Here is a 14,447-nt window from a genome sequence, read left to right on the forward strand (position 1 = left end):
AACTTTTATATTCCTATAGAGATTAACCCTGCAATTGGGGTGCTTGTTATAAATTGATTGCGAAGCAGTTTTAAGTTTAAACTAATTCCGTTCAGATCCAAATTCCAATGACATTTTTTAATGAGATGAAGAAACAAATCACCAACTTCACATGGAAGGGAAAGAGGTCCCAGATAAGTAAAGCATTACAGAAAAAAGAACAGAGTGAGAGGCCTCACACTACCTGATTTTAGAACCTATTATACCACAACAGTAGTCAAAACAGCCTGGTACTGGTACAACAACAGATACATAGACCAATGGTACAGAATTGAGAATCCAGACATAAATCCACCTACATATGAGCAGCTGATATTTGACAAAGGCCCAAAGCCTGTTAAATAGGGAGAAGACAGTCTCTTCAACAAATGATGCTGGCATAACCGGGTATCCATCTGCAAAAAAACGAAACAAGACCCCATACCTCACACTGTGTACAAAAACTAACTCAAAATGTATCCAAGACCTAAATATAAACTCTAAAATGATAAACATCGTGGAAGAAAAAATAGAGACAACTCTAGGAGCCCTAATACATGGCACAAACAGTATAAAAAACATTACTAACAGTGTACAACCACCAGAAGAGAAACTACATCACTGGGAGCTCCTAAAAAGCAAACACTGATGCTCATCCAAAGACTTCACCAAAAGAGTAAAAAGGTTACCTGCAGACTGGGAAAAAGTTTTTGGCTCCGGCAAATCCAATCAGCGTCTAATCTCTAAAATCTACATGATACTGCAAAAACAACAAAAAGACAACCCAATTAAACTAATTCTGATTCTACTTACTGTACAGTAGAAGCAAGATCTTTGTTAAGTGTTTTATATTTGGCAGTTTAATATGATCACAGTGAGTAACATTTTGGAGAGTTTTTTTGACTTTATCACCCATACAATTGAAAACAGCTCTCGGTACTGTAGTTGAGAATTGGTGAACTTAATGTACTTCAATATTCTGCTACCTTTCTTATGTCCTTTCCTTAGGATCATGCTTCTTAACTGAGGTACCAGTGCCCTTCAGGGAACTGACAATATGGAAAAAGGAGACACATGATGCACTTTCTTTTCCCGGGGTGTCAGTTCTGCTCCAAAATTGGGAGAAATGTTTTTTTTTATTATTAAATCTTTAATACATAGATTTTGTTACCCACATTTAGCAAAATCATCATAATTCTACTTTTCCATAGCAACAAAACTCATGTTGTATTTAGTTCTTCTTACTATATAAGGAGTTCGCCAGTAACCCATAAACACCAAACATTCTATGTTTTGTGATTTGTGTCTTTCATCTTTTATCCTTTTGGAATATGAAAATAATTTTTACAGTATAATTTTAACTAGAAGCAGTGGTTTTTTAAAAAATTAGTAATATAAGCTAGAAACCATTGAAAAGATCCTGGAAATACAAACTAGCCCTTCAAGATGAAGCCCTTTAAAAAGAAAATTTAGTCAATCCCCACACTGTAGAAATGGCTGCGTTATTTGGTGATTAAAAAGAAATAGCCAATATAAAAAAAAGTGATCATATCTAATAATAGTGTATTTCATATACTCATTAGATGTAGCTCAACAATTGAGGTTAACTTAGTTCTTGACATTGGAATTGGTTTGAAAGGGTAGAATTTTATAGTCTGTTGTTATATGCATAATAATTACAAATATGAAATAGATGCTAATTTGTTAAGTGCATTCATTTAACTGAAAAATGGAAAATGAAGATTTTATCATGAATATGGTGGTACCAATGGGGAAAAAATATGCAGACATATGCAGAGATGGGGCCAAGTCTAGAGAGTCAGAAATGCAGGAGTCATGGCCCACATAAGGCCTGAGTGTCCCCACAGTCACTGCATCCATCAACTGAGAGTATCTTGCCCTCAAAGAGACTACCTCTGATTTCTGAATATGTTCACTAGAATAATATGATTTCATTTTAAAATAGTTGACATAATAGTCAACTTAGAACAATGGCATGACATGAGAGGTAACTTTGAATCAGAGGTCTAGTTACTTCTCTGAGTCTGGGTTGAATTACTTTTCCTTGTGGAGGAAAAAAGACATGAAAACATCACCCAAGTGACTATATTTCTAGCTGTTATGACAAAGGATGGGTTGCAAAGTTGTCTTAATAGATATTTTTTCAAGCCTCCAATGTTTCAATCAAAAACAGCAACCCCAAGCTCTTTTTATTGCTCCTGACAAGATTGCTGCAAGGAGAAAGTTTGAAAGTTCAAGAAAAAGATTTGATCCCTGAAATGAAGAGTTTGAGACTTCTACTTCATTTAAGTATGATGAAAAGTACAGCCTTGGTGATAACTTCAGTAGGCTTTCTTCACTGGGAAGACTCTTGAGGAATATTTCTCTGGAACTATAAGAGAGACAGACCAATGCATCAAAGACTTTCATGTTACCGTATGACACAAGTGACTTGATGTTTCAGCAAAAGGGATGCTTGATTTCCAGTAGTAAGCCAGACACTGTATGTGTACATAACACTTCCTTGGCAGCACTCTGTGCAGCTCACAAAAGTATTGGCATTTCTACGTACATTAACGTGAGTCCCATTCCTGAAATACTGTGACTGAAACAAAATTGTCATTCAAAAGGTACATTTTTCATTCTAGCCTAATTCTTCAAAATTGATCATTAATAGTCTAAGATAGTTTATAAATGTGGCACTGACTTTTAAAACCCAATGGCTTTTCTGTTAATTCCACATTAAGTATAGCAATTTTTATAGTTTCATTAACTATCTTTGGTAGTGGTAGGCACCGAAATACAAACTAGAAGTGTTATAATTTTCATAACATTGTCACCTTAAAACAACTTTACTAATGGCATATTTAACTGAGCACCTTCCATGAATGTATTTGGCACCTTCCACATGCGCTGCCCTGGTTTTATGTACAAAATGAACTTGGACCAGTTCTGCTTTTATTGGGCCTATTGCCACATTCAGAGCTACGAGCTACATTTCTTCTGTGTTTACTGTACCATGAAGTCCCGAGCAAGACCTAAACCCTTGTTCGCTTTTTCTTAGAGCAGAGAGGAGCCTTCAGGGGAAATAGAGGTGGCCGAGGTTGGGGAGCCCGAGGAAATCGTAGTCGGGGAAGACTCTACTGAGTAAGACCTCACACTCTTCAGCATTGTCATGAGCTCACTATGCTTAAATTCTACTGCTTGCTGGATTGCCGGGGATGTCCCTCTAAAAGGACTGCTGCCTTCAGCTAAAAATTTAATGTTCTTTATACCTTTGTATGTATGATCTACTTTTGTAACAGACCATGGTTATGTCCAAGGTAAAACCACAGCGATATTTTTGGATGCTTTATCAGCAATCTTGACTTGTTTTTGCAATATCATCATTATTCAGACTTCATTTTGTACATCTTTTACTTTAAACATCTTGATAATTTGTTGAGAGCAAAATGTAATGAAATTTGGTCTATCGCTGATAACTGGTAAAGATCATCAGTTTTGAAAGGTTACCCATTTCCCTCTCGCCTCTGCCTTATTTTATTGCCCAGTATGTGGAGAAGAGTAATGGTCAATCTCAACATTTTATTTTTGTTGTTTTTTAATACAGTTGCTAGGCAACGGTGCAAGCATTCTCACCTAGGGTAATAGGAGCAAAATACTTTTCAGCTTTCTTAAAATGTAGAAGTGACGTTACATTTTTAGGAGGAAGCAAGTTACTTTGCACTGTTTACATAGCTCTTCTCCATATATTGATGTAAACTTTTGAATATGGAATCTTACTATTGAGAATAGAAATGTGTATGTATAATATACGTACATAGCATATATATGTAAGTATATATATGCATGCTGTGAAACTTGACTACACAACATAAATCATTATTTTAAATTCCAGGGACGGGTAGTCTTTGACACAGTGATTATCCTTCTGAGACTGAATCCATTACTGACTTGTCATCTCGATGTTTTTCCCCCGGGAGTGAGGAATTTTGAGTCAGTTGCACCTACATGATTACTGTTACTTAAAAATAAACAGACTGCGTTTTCAGAGATAAGTTGGGAGATCCCTGTTGCTGAACTATAGCCAAAATACCAAATCTGATGTACAGACAGGCTTCTTCAGGAGGAGATAGTATCATTTAGGATTTGGGGATTTAATAACCAGGGCTACCCAGGAAAAGTGATTTGATAACATGGTGTAGTAATAAGAAAGGGATGCTCTCTCAGTTTGTTTTTGCCACTTTTAAGATTTTAACTTCTCAGGTTATTAATCAAAATTAATGTATAAGTTAGCCAATAGAATCTTTAGGTTAAAACAATAGACGGGGGGGTTGTGGAGTGTTTAATGTCATGGGCATTTTCAGTAGCATAGGCTCTTGCTCTGCATTTGAATGTTTGATATATTTTCATTCCACAGTTAATCTTCCCTCTCCAAGTTTGCTATTTAAATCAAATCCTGAATGACATTTTCTAGTAGGTGGATGTATTTTTTGAAGAATAGGCTGTGATTCCAACGCAGGTGTTTTCATTACTGTTTATTAATGTGCTCTTAGTTACTTCTACATTGGAGAAAAAGCAAAACCCCTTTGCTAGAATTAACTGCACATGTTTCTGGGAAAATACGGCTAGAATGATACAACGAGCAAAGGAAGTTGGTCAGCTTTGACTATGGAGTGGTGGCAATAATCTCTAAACATTCCAAAAGACTATGAGCTGAACCTAAGCTTTCTCGGAATCTGAACAGACATAGGAACATTCTGTTGCCACTTGAAAACTGTGACCAGCTAGTCTGGGCCTCAAAGGCAGATCAGCCAGTGGCCTAAAGCCATTTCAAGTATAGAAACTGTATTGGAAGTATAGTCGTAAACATTTGAACAGTAATTTTCCTGTCTTTTTTTTTCCCCCCTTAAGTATATATGTAAACTCAAAACTGAGCAGAAGTGACTTTGCTTTCTTAAGTTTAATATTGAGTTTGACTGTGTTCCTTCCCTCACTGTTGCCCTTCCCTAAAGCAATAGTGCACAACTTAGGTTATTTTGCTTGAAAAATTTGAGTGAGAAACTTCATGCCATGGTTTTTTTTTTTCTTTTGCAAGATACCTGTTTATCACCTGTTCAAATATAAATGTTCCCTTATGCTTTTGAAATAAATTTCCTTTTGTAGTTTTGTTTTGTGTCTTGATGGGTTATGATTATGAGAGCTCTACTTTCTCAGATATTCATTAAACACTTACTGATTGCCTTTCACACGCCAAGCAGTGTGTTAGACCATGAAAGTACAAAGATGGACAAAACAGCGTTCCGTTTTCAGGGAGTTGAGTCTTGATACAGTCTTATAAACCTTCCATTTTCATCCTTTATGGTTCTGATTTGGATTTATTTTTAGAAGCTAATACACTCCTCTGGAAGAAAGGTTTGGTAGTTTTGAAAATGAAACATCAGATACTTGTTAAGTCACTATGAAATAAATCATTTCCATCCTCAAATTAATATGTAAAGCAAGTTGGAACTTCTTAATTTGACTACCAGCCTTTATTAAAAAGTCTTCTTGAAGTAACACCAAGGATGGTTAGAGGAGTTTGAAGGTCAAGGTTTGAGTGGATCCAGACAACAAAATTCCTTTGGTGATCACATCCAGTTCAGTGGCTTTAAATACCTTCTAAATGCAGATGACTGCCAGATTTATATATTTCTTGCCTGGATTATCGTAACAGCCTCCTAATTGATCACCCTGCCCTGACACTTAACTCTACAGTCTGTTCTAAACACAGCAGCAGAGACATCCACCTAAAACAAGCCAGATCATAATAATACGACTTCTACTCAAAGCTGTTCAGTGGCTCCCCATTTCAGAATAAAAGCCAAAATCCTGTCATGGCTCATGATCTCTGACCTCAGCTGCTACTCTTCACCTCAGTGACTCTGCCCCAGCCAACTGGCCTCATACAGGCCAGGCAAAGACATACTACTGCCTTAGAATCTTTGCATTAGTTGTCTCCTCTGCCACCTTTTATAAACACAGCTAACTCCATCTCCTTCAAGGGTTCTCAAGGAATCCTATTCAATACTACAGTGCCCTTTTTTCCCCCGCCACAACTCCAAATTCCACTTACCCTGTTGTATTTTTTTTTCCATAGCATTTACCAACTTCTAACATACCGTATAATTGACTTATATATTGTTTACTCTGTCTTCCCCTGCTAAAATGTAATGTGGGAAGAACGTAAAATACCACAAGCGTAAGGGGTTTTGTATTTTGTTCACTCATAATACCAAGCATCTCAACAGTGCTTGCTGCATAGTAGGCCTTTATTAAACATTCAATGAATAAGGTGAAGGCAGTTATTTTAGACCCTGGAGATAACAGTGGTGAGCAAGACAGATGTCCTCTCATGCAGTTTACATCCTATTACACAGAGCCTAATAAGCTGATTTCAGATAGTAAGTGCTGTGAAGACAATGAAGCATGCTAATGTGATTGTGTGAAAGTCTAGCATAGCCTCTCAGAAAAAGCCTCAGGAATTAATTTGAGCTGAGACCCGAGAGCCTACTGTGTAGAGCTCCAAGAAGGCCATTCAAGATAGAGGCAACTAAACCTGCAGGACACTGGACATTAAGAATGTGTAAGGCTGCACTAGTGAATGAGTTTATCCCAAAGCTCTTAGATGTCTAATCTCCACCCCAAGGCTTCTAAATTCAACTACTATGATAATGAAATACTTTAGTAGCCCAAAGGACACCATACTGTTTCTAATATTGGGGCATTTTTCCTCTGGATTATTGCTTCCTGACTCCGCCATTCACCTGGTTAACTGACTTGTCCTTCAGGTCACTGACTAGATGTCACTCTCCCTGGGAAGTCTTTCTTTTCTCTCAAGTCACTTATTGGACCCAACTGTGTGCTCCCGCAGCTCACTGTCCTTCCCCTATTTTAGAAACGATAGAACTCAGATCTAAGTGGTAGAAAACAGTGAGATTTAATTCTAACAAGTGTGATGGAAAGTAATATAATAAACTTAGACTAATACGAAGTCTTTTAATCAATAAAAACCTTTAGGAAGTTGTAGATTTACTCCTAGAAGTTGTCTTATTTCCTAAAACTAATGTAAACACAAACATACTAGAAATAAGATCTGAGACAAAGCCTAGATAGGATGCTACAGTTGCAATTTGTATTCCTCAAATAACGGAAGGAACAGAGAACAAAAGATGGGGGAATGATAATGATATTCCTCTGAGGAAAAATGAAAATGGCTACTGTCATGGATTGAATTGTGTCCCTCAGATATATGTGTCACCTGGGCTAGGCCATGATTTTCCAGTATTGAGTGGTTGTCCTCCATTTTGTGATTTGTTGTAAATCCTAGCCTTTATGCCTGTGGTTACGGTCCCTGGTGGGAGTGAGCTGACCGTTATGTTAATGAGGCAGGATTAGGTCACGTTAATGAGGAGACGGAAGCAAGCAGAGAGAGAGGGACCTGACTACCACCAAAAAAGAATAGCCTGTTGTTATCTTTGGACCTGGGGTCCCTACACCAAGAAACTCCTAGGCCCAGGAGATGACTGATACCAAGACACATGTACATCTCCAAGAACACCAGGCCCACAGATGTTGAAAGGAGACAAGGGCCTTCCACCAGAGTTAATAAAGACGGAAAGCCTCCCCCTAGAGCTGGCGCCCTGGTTTCGGTCTTCTAGCCTCCCAAACTGTGAGAGAATAAACTTCTGTTTGTTAAAATCATCCACTTGTGGTATTTCCGTTACAGCAGCACTAAGAAACTAAGACAGTTAGCATTCTATAAAGTGATGGATAAGATCAAAGAGTACAAACCCATGAAAGATTTGAATAAACTTGGATTTAATCATAAAATCAGGATATTTAAACTTCGGGGGTGTATGTGGGTGAGTAAATTAAAGCTGGGGGGGTTAATGGCCTTTAGCTACTTTCCAGGATGGAATAGTCACAATACAATTACTCCATAGAAACTGTTCCAAATATATTAACCGCTGTTAAGAATTTTAATAAGTTAATGGGTGGTACGTTTGCATCAGGAAAATTATTTTGAGGATGACATTCATGCAGTCCTCAAGGCAGCCCTGGTGTTGCTGAGTTAGAATGCTGTCATGATTGGATACTTGGTCTCATCCATAATAGTCCTCATGATTCAGAATGCCTGACCTATGTGACAAATTATTTTCTAAATGAAATTGTATGTTAATATCTTCTGCCTCTCCTTTGAAAATCCTCTTTGCTTTGTATATAGATGTTAGGGAGATACACGTGTGTAGCTGCTCGTACCATAAACAGCTTCCTTCCCTACCCACCTTCTCACCTTCCATCAAATTCAAAATTGCTCTTAAGGAATTAACCATATGTTTTTAGTAGGCTGCCAATAATTCCTTTCATTCCTGCTCACAAATGTTTCTCCTATCAAGATTTCCATTCACCTTGAATCTGGGCTACTTCTGCATTCATGCCTTAATTCTGCCACTCAGCGGTATGATCTTGGCCAAGTTACTTAACTAACCGAAGCCTAATGAGTTTGTGAAGATTAATAGGAACTGTGCATGTACAGGACCCAGTACGTATTAAACACCCAACAAATGTTAGATGAGGATATGGTCACTATTTAGCAACTTTATAAGCAGGGAAGAAAACTGACTTTGCACCTAAGTTGGGGAGAATAAAGGGACTCAATCACTTGTCACTTCTGTTTTTCAAAACTCTGAAATATTTCCTATTGTCTATGTTTAAACTCCTTGATGTGATATACAGGAAACCCTTACAATCAGCTACCAAATTCAACTTCTCATACTTTTACTGCTTATGCTGCCTGAACTGGCACCTTTGTTCCCAAGTCTTTTTCACTTGGTTGGTTGCTCTCTGTACATGTGTGCCGCTATATACTCCCGCTGTCCCATATTTTGTTAATCTGTCAATGTCCCACTAGACTGCACACTGCTCCATGATCAGAGTATGGTAAGAGTTCCATACCCAGTGACTAGCAGGGTACCAGGCAAAAAGCAGACAAGCCTTACATTTGTAATAGTTACGGATTGAATTGTGCCCCCTCAAAAGATACACTGAAGTCCTGACCCCTGCACTGGTGAATGTGACTTTGTTCAGGAAATAGGGTTTTTCCTTGCAAATGTTATCAATTAACGAAGTCATGCTAGGGTAGAGTGAGGCCAAAGCCTAATCCCTTCTGAGTAGTGTTATTACAAAAAAGATGCATCTACATGGTACGGTATGGCAGATGCAGCAAAGGAACGCCAAGGACTGCCAGCAGCCACCAGAAAATAGAAGGGAGGCATCAGTTAGTCTCTCAAAGCCCCCAGGAGGAACTGACACAGCCAAGACCTCAATTTGGACTTCTAGTCTCCGGATTGTGAGAAAAAACTAATTTCTGTTCTTTAAAGCCACCCAGTTTGTGGCATTTTGTTTTGACGGCACTAGGAAACTAAGACATTCATGAATGAATGTTACTTCAATCCTCTTAAGAAAAGCTCCTCGCAAAAGGAATAAAAGACTAATGCTGTGGTCGCTGTTTCCATAGCTTCATATGATGTGTAAAGACTTGCCAATTATTTTTGTTTTCCAGCAACACCCGTGTAGGGAAGTAAACCCAAAAAACCAAACCCAGTGCCGTCGAGTCGATTCCAACTCATAGCAACCCTGTAGGACAGAGTAGAACCGTTCTATAAGGTTTCCGAGGAGCGGCTGGCGGATTCCAACTGCTGACCTTTTGGTTAGTGGCCAAGCGTTTATCCACTGCGCCACCAGGGTTCTAAAGCTAGAAGGCAGCCCTGAAACACCTAAAATGACAAACTAGAAGGCAGCCCTTGGCCTGCCCTTGGTTCACTAGAGAAGTGATTCTCAAACGTTTGTGTATATATCAATCATTTGGGGATATTTTAAGCTCCCACGGAGCCCTGGTGACACGGTAGTTAAGCGCTCACCTGCTTAACTACCGTGTCACCAGTAGGTGAGCGCTTCGGCCTACCAGCCCCTCTGGGAGAGAAAAAAGGGACAGTAGGCTTTTTTTTTTTAGGCTCCTGTAGATTACAGCCTTAGAAACCCTATGGGGCAGTTCTACTCTGTCCTTTAGGGTCGCTATGAGACAGAATCAACTCGACAGCGACCGGGTGAGTTTGGTTTGAGTTACCTCCAGGGCAATACGATGCTGCTGTCCAAACCTAGACCTTCAGCCTAGACCTGTGCCATCCAGGATAGCAGCCCCTTCCCACATGTGGCTATTAAACCCCTGCAAATTTTATCCGGCCAGTCCGAATTTGGACGAGCTGTATAAGGAAACCCTGGTAGCCTAGTGGTTAGGTGCTATGGCTGCTAACCAAAGGGTTGGCAGTTCGAATCCGCCAGGCGCTCCTTGGAAACTCTATGGGGCAGCTGTACTTTGTCCTATAGGGTTGCTCTGAGTTGGAATGGACTCGACGGCACTGGGTTTGGGGTTTGGGGTTGGGGTATAAGTATAAAATACATACCTGATTTTGAAGACTTAGTACGAAAAAAATTTTTAATAAAATTGCTTGTTAATTTTATAGTTCATATTAAACTGATAATATTTTGTATATATAATGAGTTAAATAAAATGTTACCAGAGTTTTTGTTTTGTTTTTTTAATTACATACGTGGCTCACATTATATTTCTATTGGACAGCGCACCCCTAGACTCACAACCCTCCCTGTTCTGAAACTTCCACTGCTCCAAGATTTCAGTATTAAAGATAAACGATCTCTTCCCTTAAAAAAAAAAGTGGTTCAAAAGCACACCTTTTATTTCCCAACTACTTGACACAACCAGAAGTAAAAACAAACTTTAAAAAAACACTTATTTAAAAATACCTAGGACATTACTTTTATCTCTCCGGTTCCCACGCTCCGAGATCATCATTGCTCCCGCAGGAAAAGTTAACAGAAAAGTGGCCTCCAACCCTGAAGCCAGCTGGAGCGAGCCGCCCACACTGAAGCTGAAAAACCGTGTCGTCACCAGACACCACGCTCTCGGCTCCTCCTCCTCCACCGCCGACCTCCCCAAGATGGCGGACGGCGGGGGTCCGCTTCCGCTTCCGGTGTGACCGGCCGGGGCGGGGGGGCAAGATGGCGGCAGCAGTAGGGGTCCGCGGCCGGTGCGAGCTGCCACCTTGCTCCGGCCCAGGCTGGCTCCTCAGCCTTTACGCCTTGCTGAGTGTGGCGGCTCGAGGGGCCTTCGCCACCACGCATTGGGTCGTCACAGAGGACGGGAAGATCCAGCAGCAGGTATCGGCCAGGGCGTCCCTCTCCGCCCGCTCCTGCCCTCGCCCCGGGGGATTCTCTGGCGCGGCTTAGCCCCTGGCTATTTGTATCCTTGCGGTCCCGCCCCCAGCCTACCTTCCCGCGGCCCCGGCTGTTCGACCCGGCGCCGCCCCCTCCTCAGTTACCTGGCCGTCGCCTGGAAACCCCCGCGTCCCACCCCTGGGGCCGCGCGCCGCGTGGGGAGAGTCTCGAGGGTGTGTGGGGGGGGGGGCGGGAAACGAACCCTCGAGGCATTTCCTGTGTTCGGGTTTTAGAAACCACAGATTCATTTTCCCTGCCACTGGTTCCTCTTGGGCCCACGCGTCACCAGCCCTCCCAGAGGAAGTAGAAAGCAGGTGGCAGCGGCGGAATGTGTGCGGGTCCCAGGGAGGTGACAGCTTTGGCACTTGCAGGCAGTGGACCGTTTAATGCTTACTCCCCCTCCATTCTCCTTTTCCGCGTGCTGGAATTCGTTTGCGGCTATGGTGGTTTTAGCTTGTACCGTTACCCAGGTCTACAGGGGCTCGTTGGTGAACACAAATACATACACACACACTCTCCTTCTGAAGGAGCCGCTAGTGGGGTTGCTGCATCTTTCTGCTGTGACTGCCCTTGTCCCAGTGTACTTTGCACTGTTTTTTACTTAGTTCCTGTGACCCAGCCCCGCGCCGAGGATATGCGATTTTCTGGATTCATTTACGCCTGAACTGATTCCTCAGAGGAGAGACTTCGTATATAACTTGCTGATTGCCTGCGTTGTGAATACTGCTGATACTTAAAGAATACATGTGTGTATATGATATGTTGCAGACTCTTGGTAAACTTAATGACTTCTGCACAGGAGAGCAATCCGGAAATACCCAGCAAACGTTTAGAAAGTGAAGTTTGTGCCCTGTGCACCTTAGGCCACTAATCTCAAGTGTTTTATTATTCTGTGAAATCGCTGGTCCTTTGGGTTGTGTCTGAAGAATGATGATAGAACACACTGCAAGGTTGACTTTGTATATGGTTCAGATTTAGGCAGGGTTTACTTTGTATGTGGTTCAGATTTAGGTTTGCCATGCGATGGTAAATTTTAGTTCAAGTATAATGAGTTAAGGAAACCCTGGTGGTGTAGTGGTTAAGTGCTACAGCTGCTAACCAGGACGTCGGCAGTTCGAATCCACCAGGCGCTCCTTGGAAACTAGATGGGGCCGTTCTACGCTGTCCTATAGGGTCACTGGGAGTCGGAATCTACTCGACGGCAGTGGATTTGGTTTTTTTGTTTTTTGTTTTGGTTATCATGAGTTAAACAAATATAATTTAAAAATCAGTCTTGGTGTTCATGAGTGGTTTTGAGTATATCTGAGAAAAGATCATCTTCCTATTGGGTAGCATTTTTTCTGTATTGGACTTGCATCAGAAAAAGTTTTCTTTTCATGGTCATACCAGCTGAGATTTAAAGTGTGTGTGTGTGTGTGTGTGTGTGTGTGTGTGTGTGTGTGTATTTCAGAAGCCCCAGGAAACCCTGCAAGTTCCCCTTTTAAAATGAGATTGGAAATCTTATGTGAGACTTGGTTGCTGTACTCCACCCTTCTCTTGTTTCCTGATGGTGGTTTTCCCTAATGCCCTCATGAAGTGAGACGTCGAATTAAGTCACTCTTACTGCAGTTTGGGGAGCCCTTTTCTTATTGGCTCTTCTGCAGTATTGTTTTTGGCCACAGCTATTTATACTCTGTGACATTGACTTCTCATTCCCATTTTGGTGTCCTGCCAGTCCAGGTAGAAAGTGGACCATTTGAAAAGTGAAAGCTGGTGAAAATGTATTACTTATGTGATGAACATTGAAATGGGAAAGAAGAGCCTGATTTTGTTTCGTTTTTAACAAATCCCTTATTTTTGTACATTGGATATGTATGTATTAGTGGGAAAAGGTGGGGTTACTGGTAACTTGCATCAGAAAAGGGGGGAAATCTGACAAATCTGGATCTCTCCCAAGTCACCCCAACTGTGCGTTGTTTTTGTGTGCTGTCAAGTTGATTCTGGCTCAGTTAGCCTTAAAGTTAAGAAAGTAAGGTTTCTTTACTACATGCCTTCTTTAAAGATCCTTTTCTGTGAATTTTCCAAAATGTTGCTGTATAACATTTACTGTGTTCAGGCAGCCGCAAAATTTTATACCAGAAGAAGCAAATTTAATGTCCACAATGTAACAATAAGAGTTTAGGGAGGGGAAGTTGGACTTAATCTAAGGAAAAAGCAGCACATATAAATGAAGTAAGGGAGTTAGACACCATGGTCAGCTTCTCAGTTCTGTAGATGGTGGAGTGTGCTTTACCCATGCCGCCCTCCCTGGCAATAATTTGAGAGCAAGCAGAATCCAGCCTCTCAGTTTAAATTGTTATTAATTATCACATTTGAATATACTTATTAAAGGGTTGAAAGATCTCATGTTTGCACGGACTTGGGTATGGTGCAGATTTGTTCATTCAGAAACATTATTTAAAAGCTTAGTATATATATTGTGTGGTGACTGACACAAAATTGCTTGCTACTTCTTATTGGTTACAGTGCCTGGGTGAGAAGAGAGTATAATTTCAGTTTTAAAGTAACCTAATATCGGGGAGTCCCTTGGTGACAAATGGTTAAACCCTCACCTATTAAACTAAAGAAAGGCTAGCAGTCTGAACCCTCCCAGAGGCGCCGCTGAAGAAAGACCTGGGGATCTACTTCCAAAAGGTCACAGCTTGAAAACCCTATGGAACACAGTTCTACTGTGACACACATGGGATCGCCATGAGTTGGAATTAACTTGGCAAGTGTTTTGTTTTAGTCAGGGAAAGGTAAGGGCAAACCCAAATAGTAGTTCATAGAAAATTAATGGCAAATACCGCTTGAAATTAGATTATTTTTCACAGTAAACGTGGAGAAATGCTTATGAGTTAAATATCTAAATTGCCCAAAATTCGGATTAAATAGGGACATTTCCCATCATTTTAAAGCTTTGAGTACACTAAGGAGTCTTTCCCAGGAGAAGAGAACATTCATTTGATTTTTAACTTTCAAGGTTTAGGACATAATAAAGATAGTCACCCAAGTTACAAACACAAACTTGTTAGCATGCATTGTTGTTATTGTTGTGTGCATTGAGTTCATTC

The 14,447-nt window shown here is 40.6% G+C and overlaps 2 protein-coding genes across 5 annotated transcripts in view; both read left to right on the forward strand.

The window, feature by feature from the left end:
• Window positions 1-5,188, forward strand: part of API5 (apoptosis inhibitor 5) — a 29,415-nt gene extending 24,227 nt beyond the window's left edge. The window contains exon 14 of one of the 2 annotated variants that reach the window (XM_049890916.1): window positions 3,083-5,188. In XM_049890916.1, coding sequence (XP_049746873.1) covers window positions 3,083-3,165 — 83 coding nt within the window. In that variant the 3' untranslated portion in view covers window positions 3,166-5,188. The remainder of the gene's footprint in view (window positions 1-3,082) is intronic. The other variant, XM_049890917.1, reaches the window with a different exon arrangement.
• Window positions 5,189-11,099: 5,911 nt separating this feature from the next.
• TTC17 (tetratricopeptide repeat domain 17) overlaps window positions 11,100-14,447 on the forward strand; it is a 124,005-nt gene continuing 120,657 nt past the window's right edge. For all 3 annotated transcript variants that reach the window (XR_007518241.1, XM_049890918.1, XM_049890921.1), the window contains exon 1: window positions 11,100-11,298. Coding sequence is in view for 2 of the 3 variants with exons in the window: in XM_049890918.1 (XP_049746875.1) it covers window positions 11,140-11,298 (159 nt within the window). In the remaining variant the exon portion in view is untranslated. The remainder of the gene's footprint in view (window positions 11,299-14,447) is intronic.

The sequence above is a fragment of the Elephas maximus genome, chromosome 7 (assembly GCF_024166365.1).
Source record: "Elephas maximus indicus isolate mEleMax1 chromosome 7, mEleMax1 primary haplotype, whole genome shotgun sequence".
NCBI classification, from domain to species: Eukaryota; Metazoa; Chordata; class Mammalia; order Proboscidea; family Elephantidae; genus Elephas; species Elephas maximus.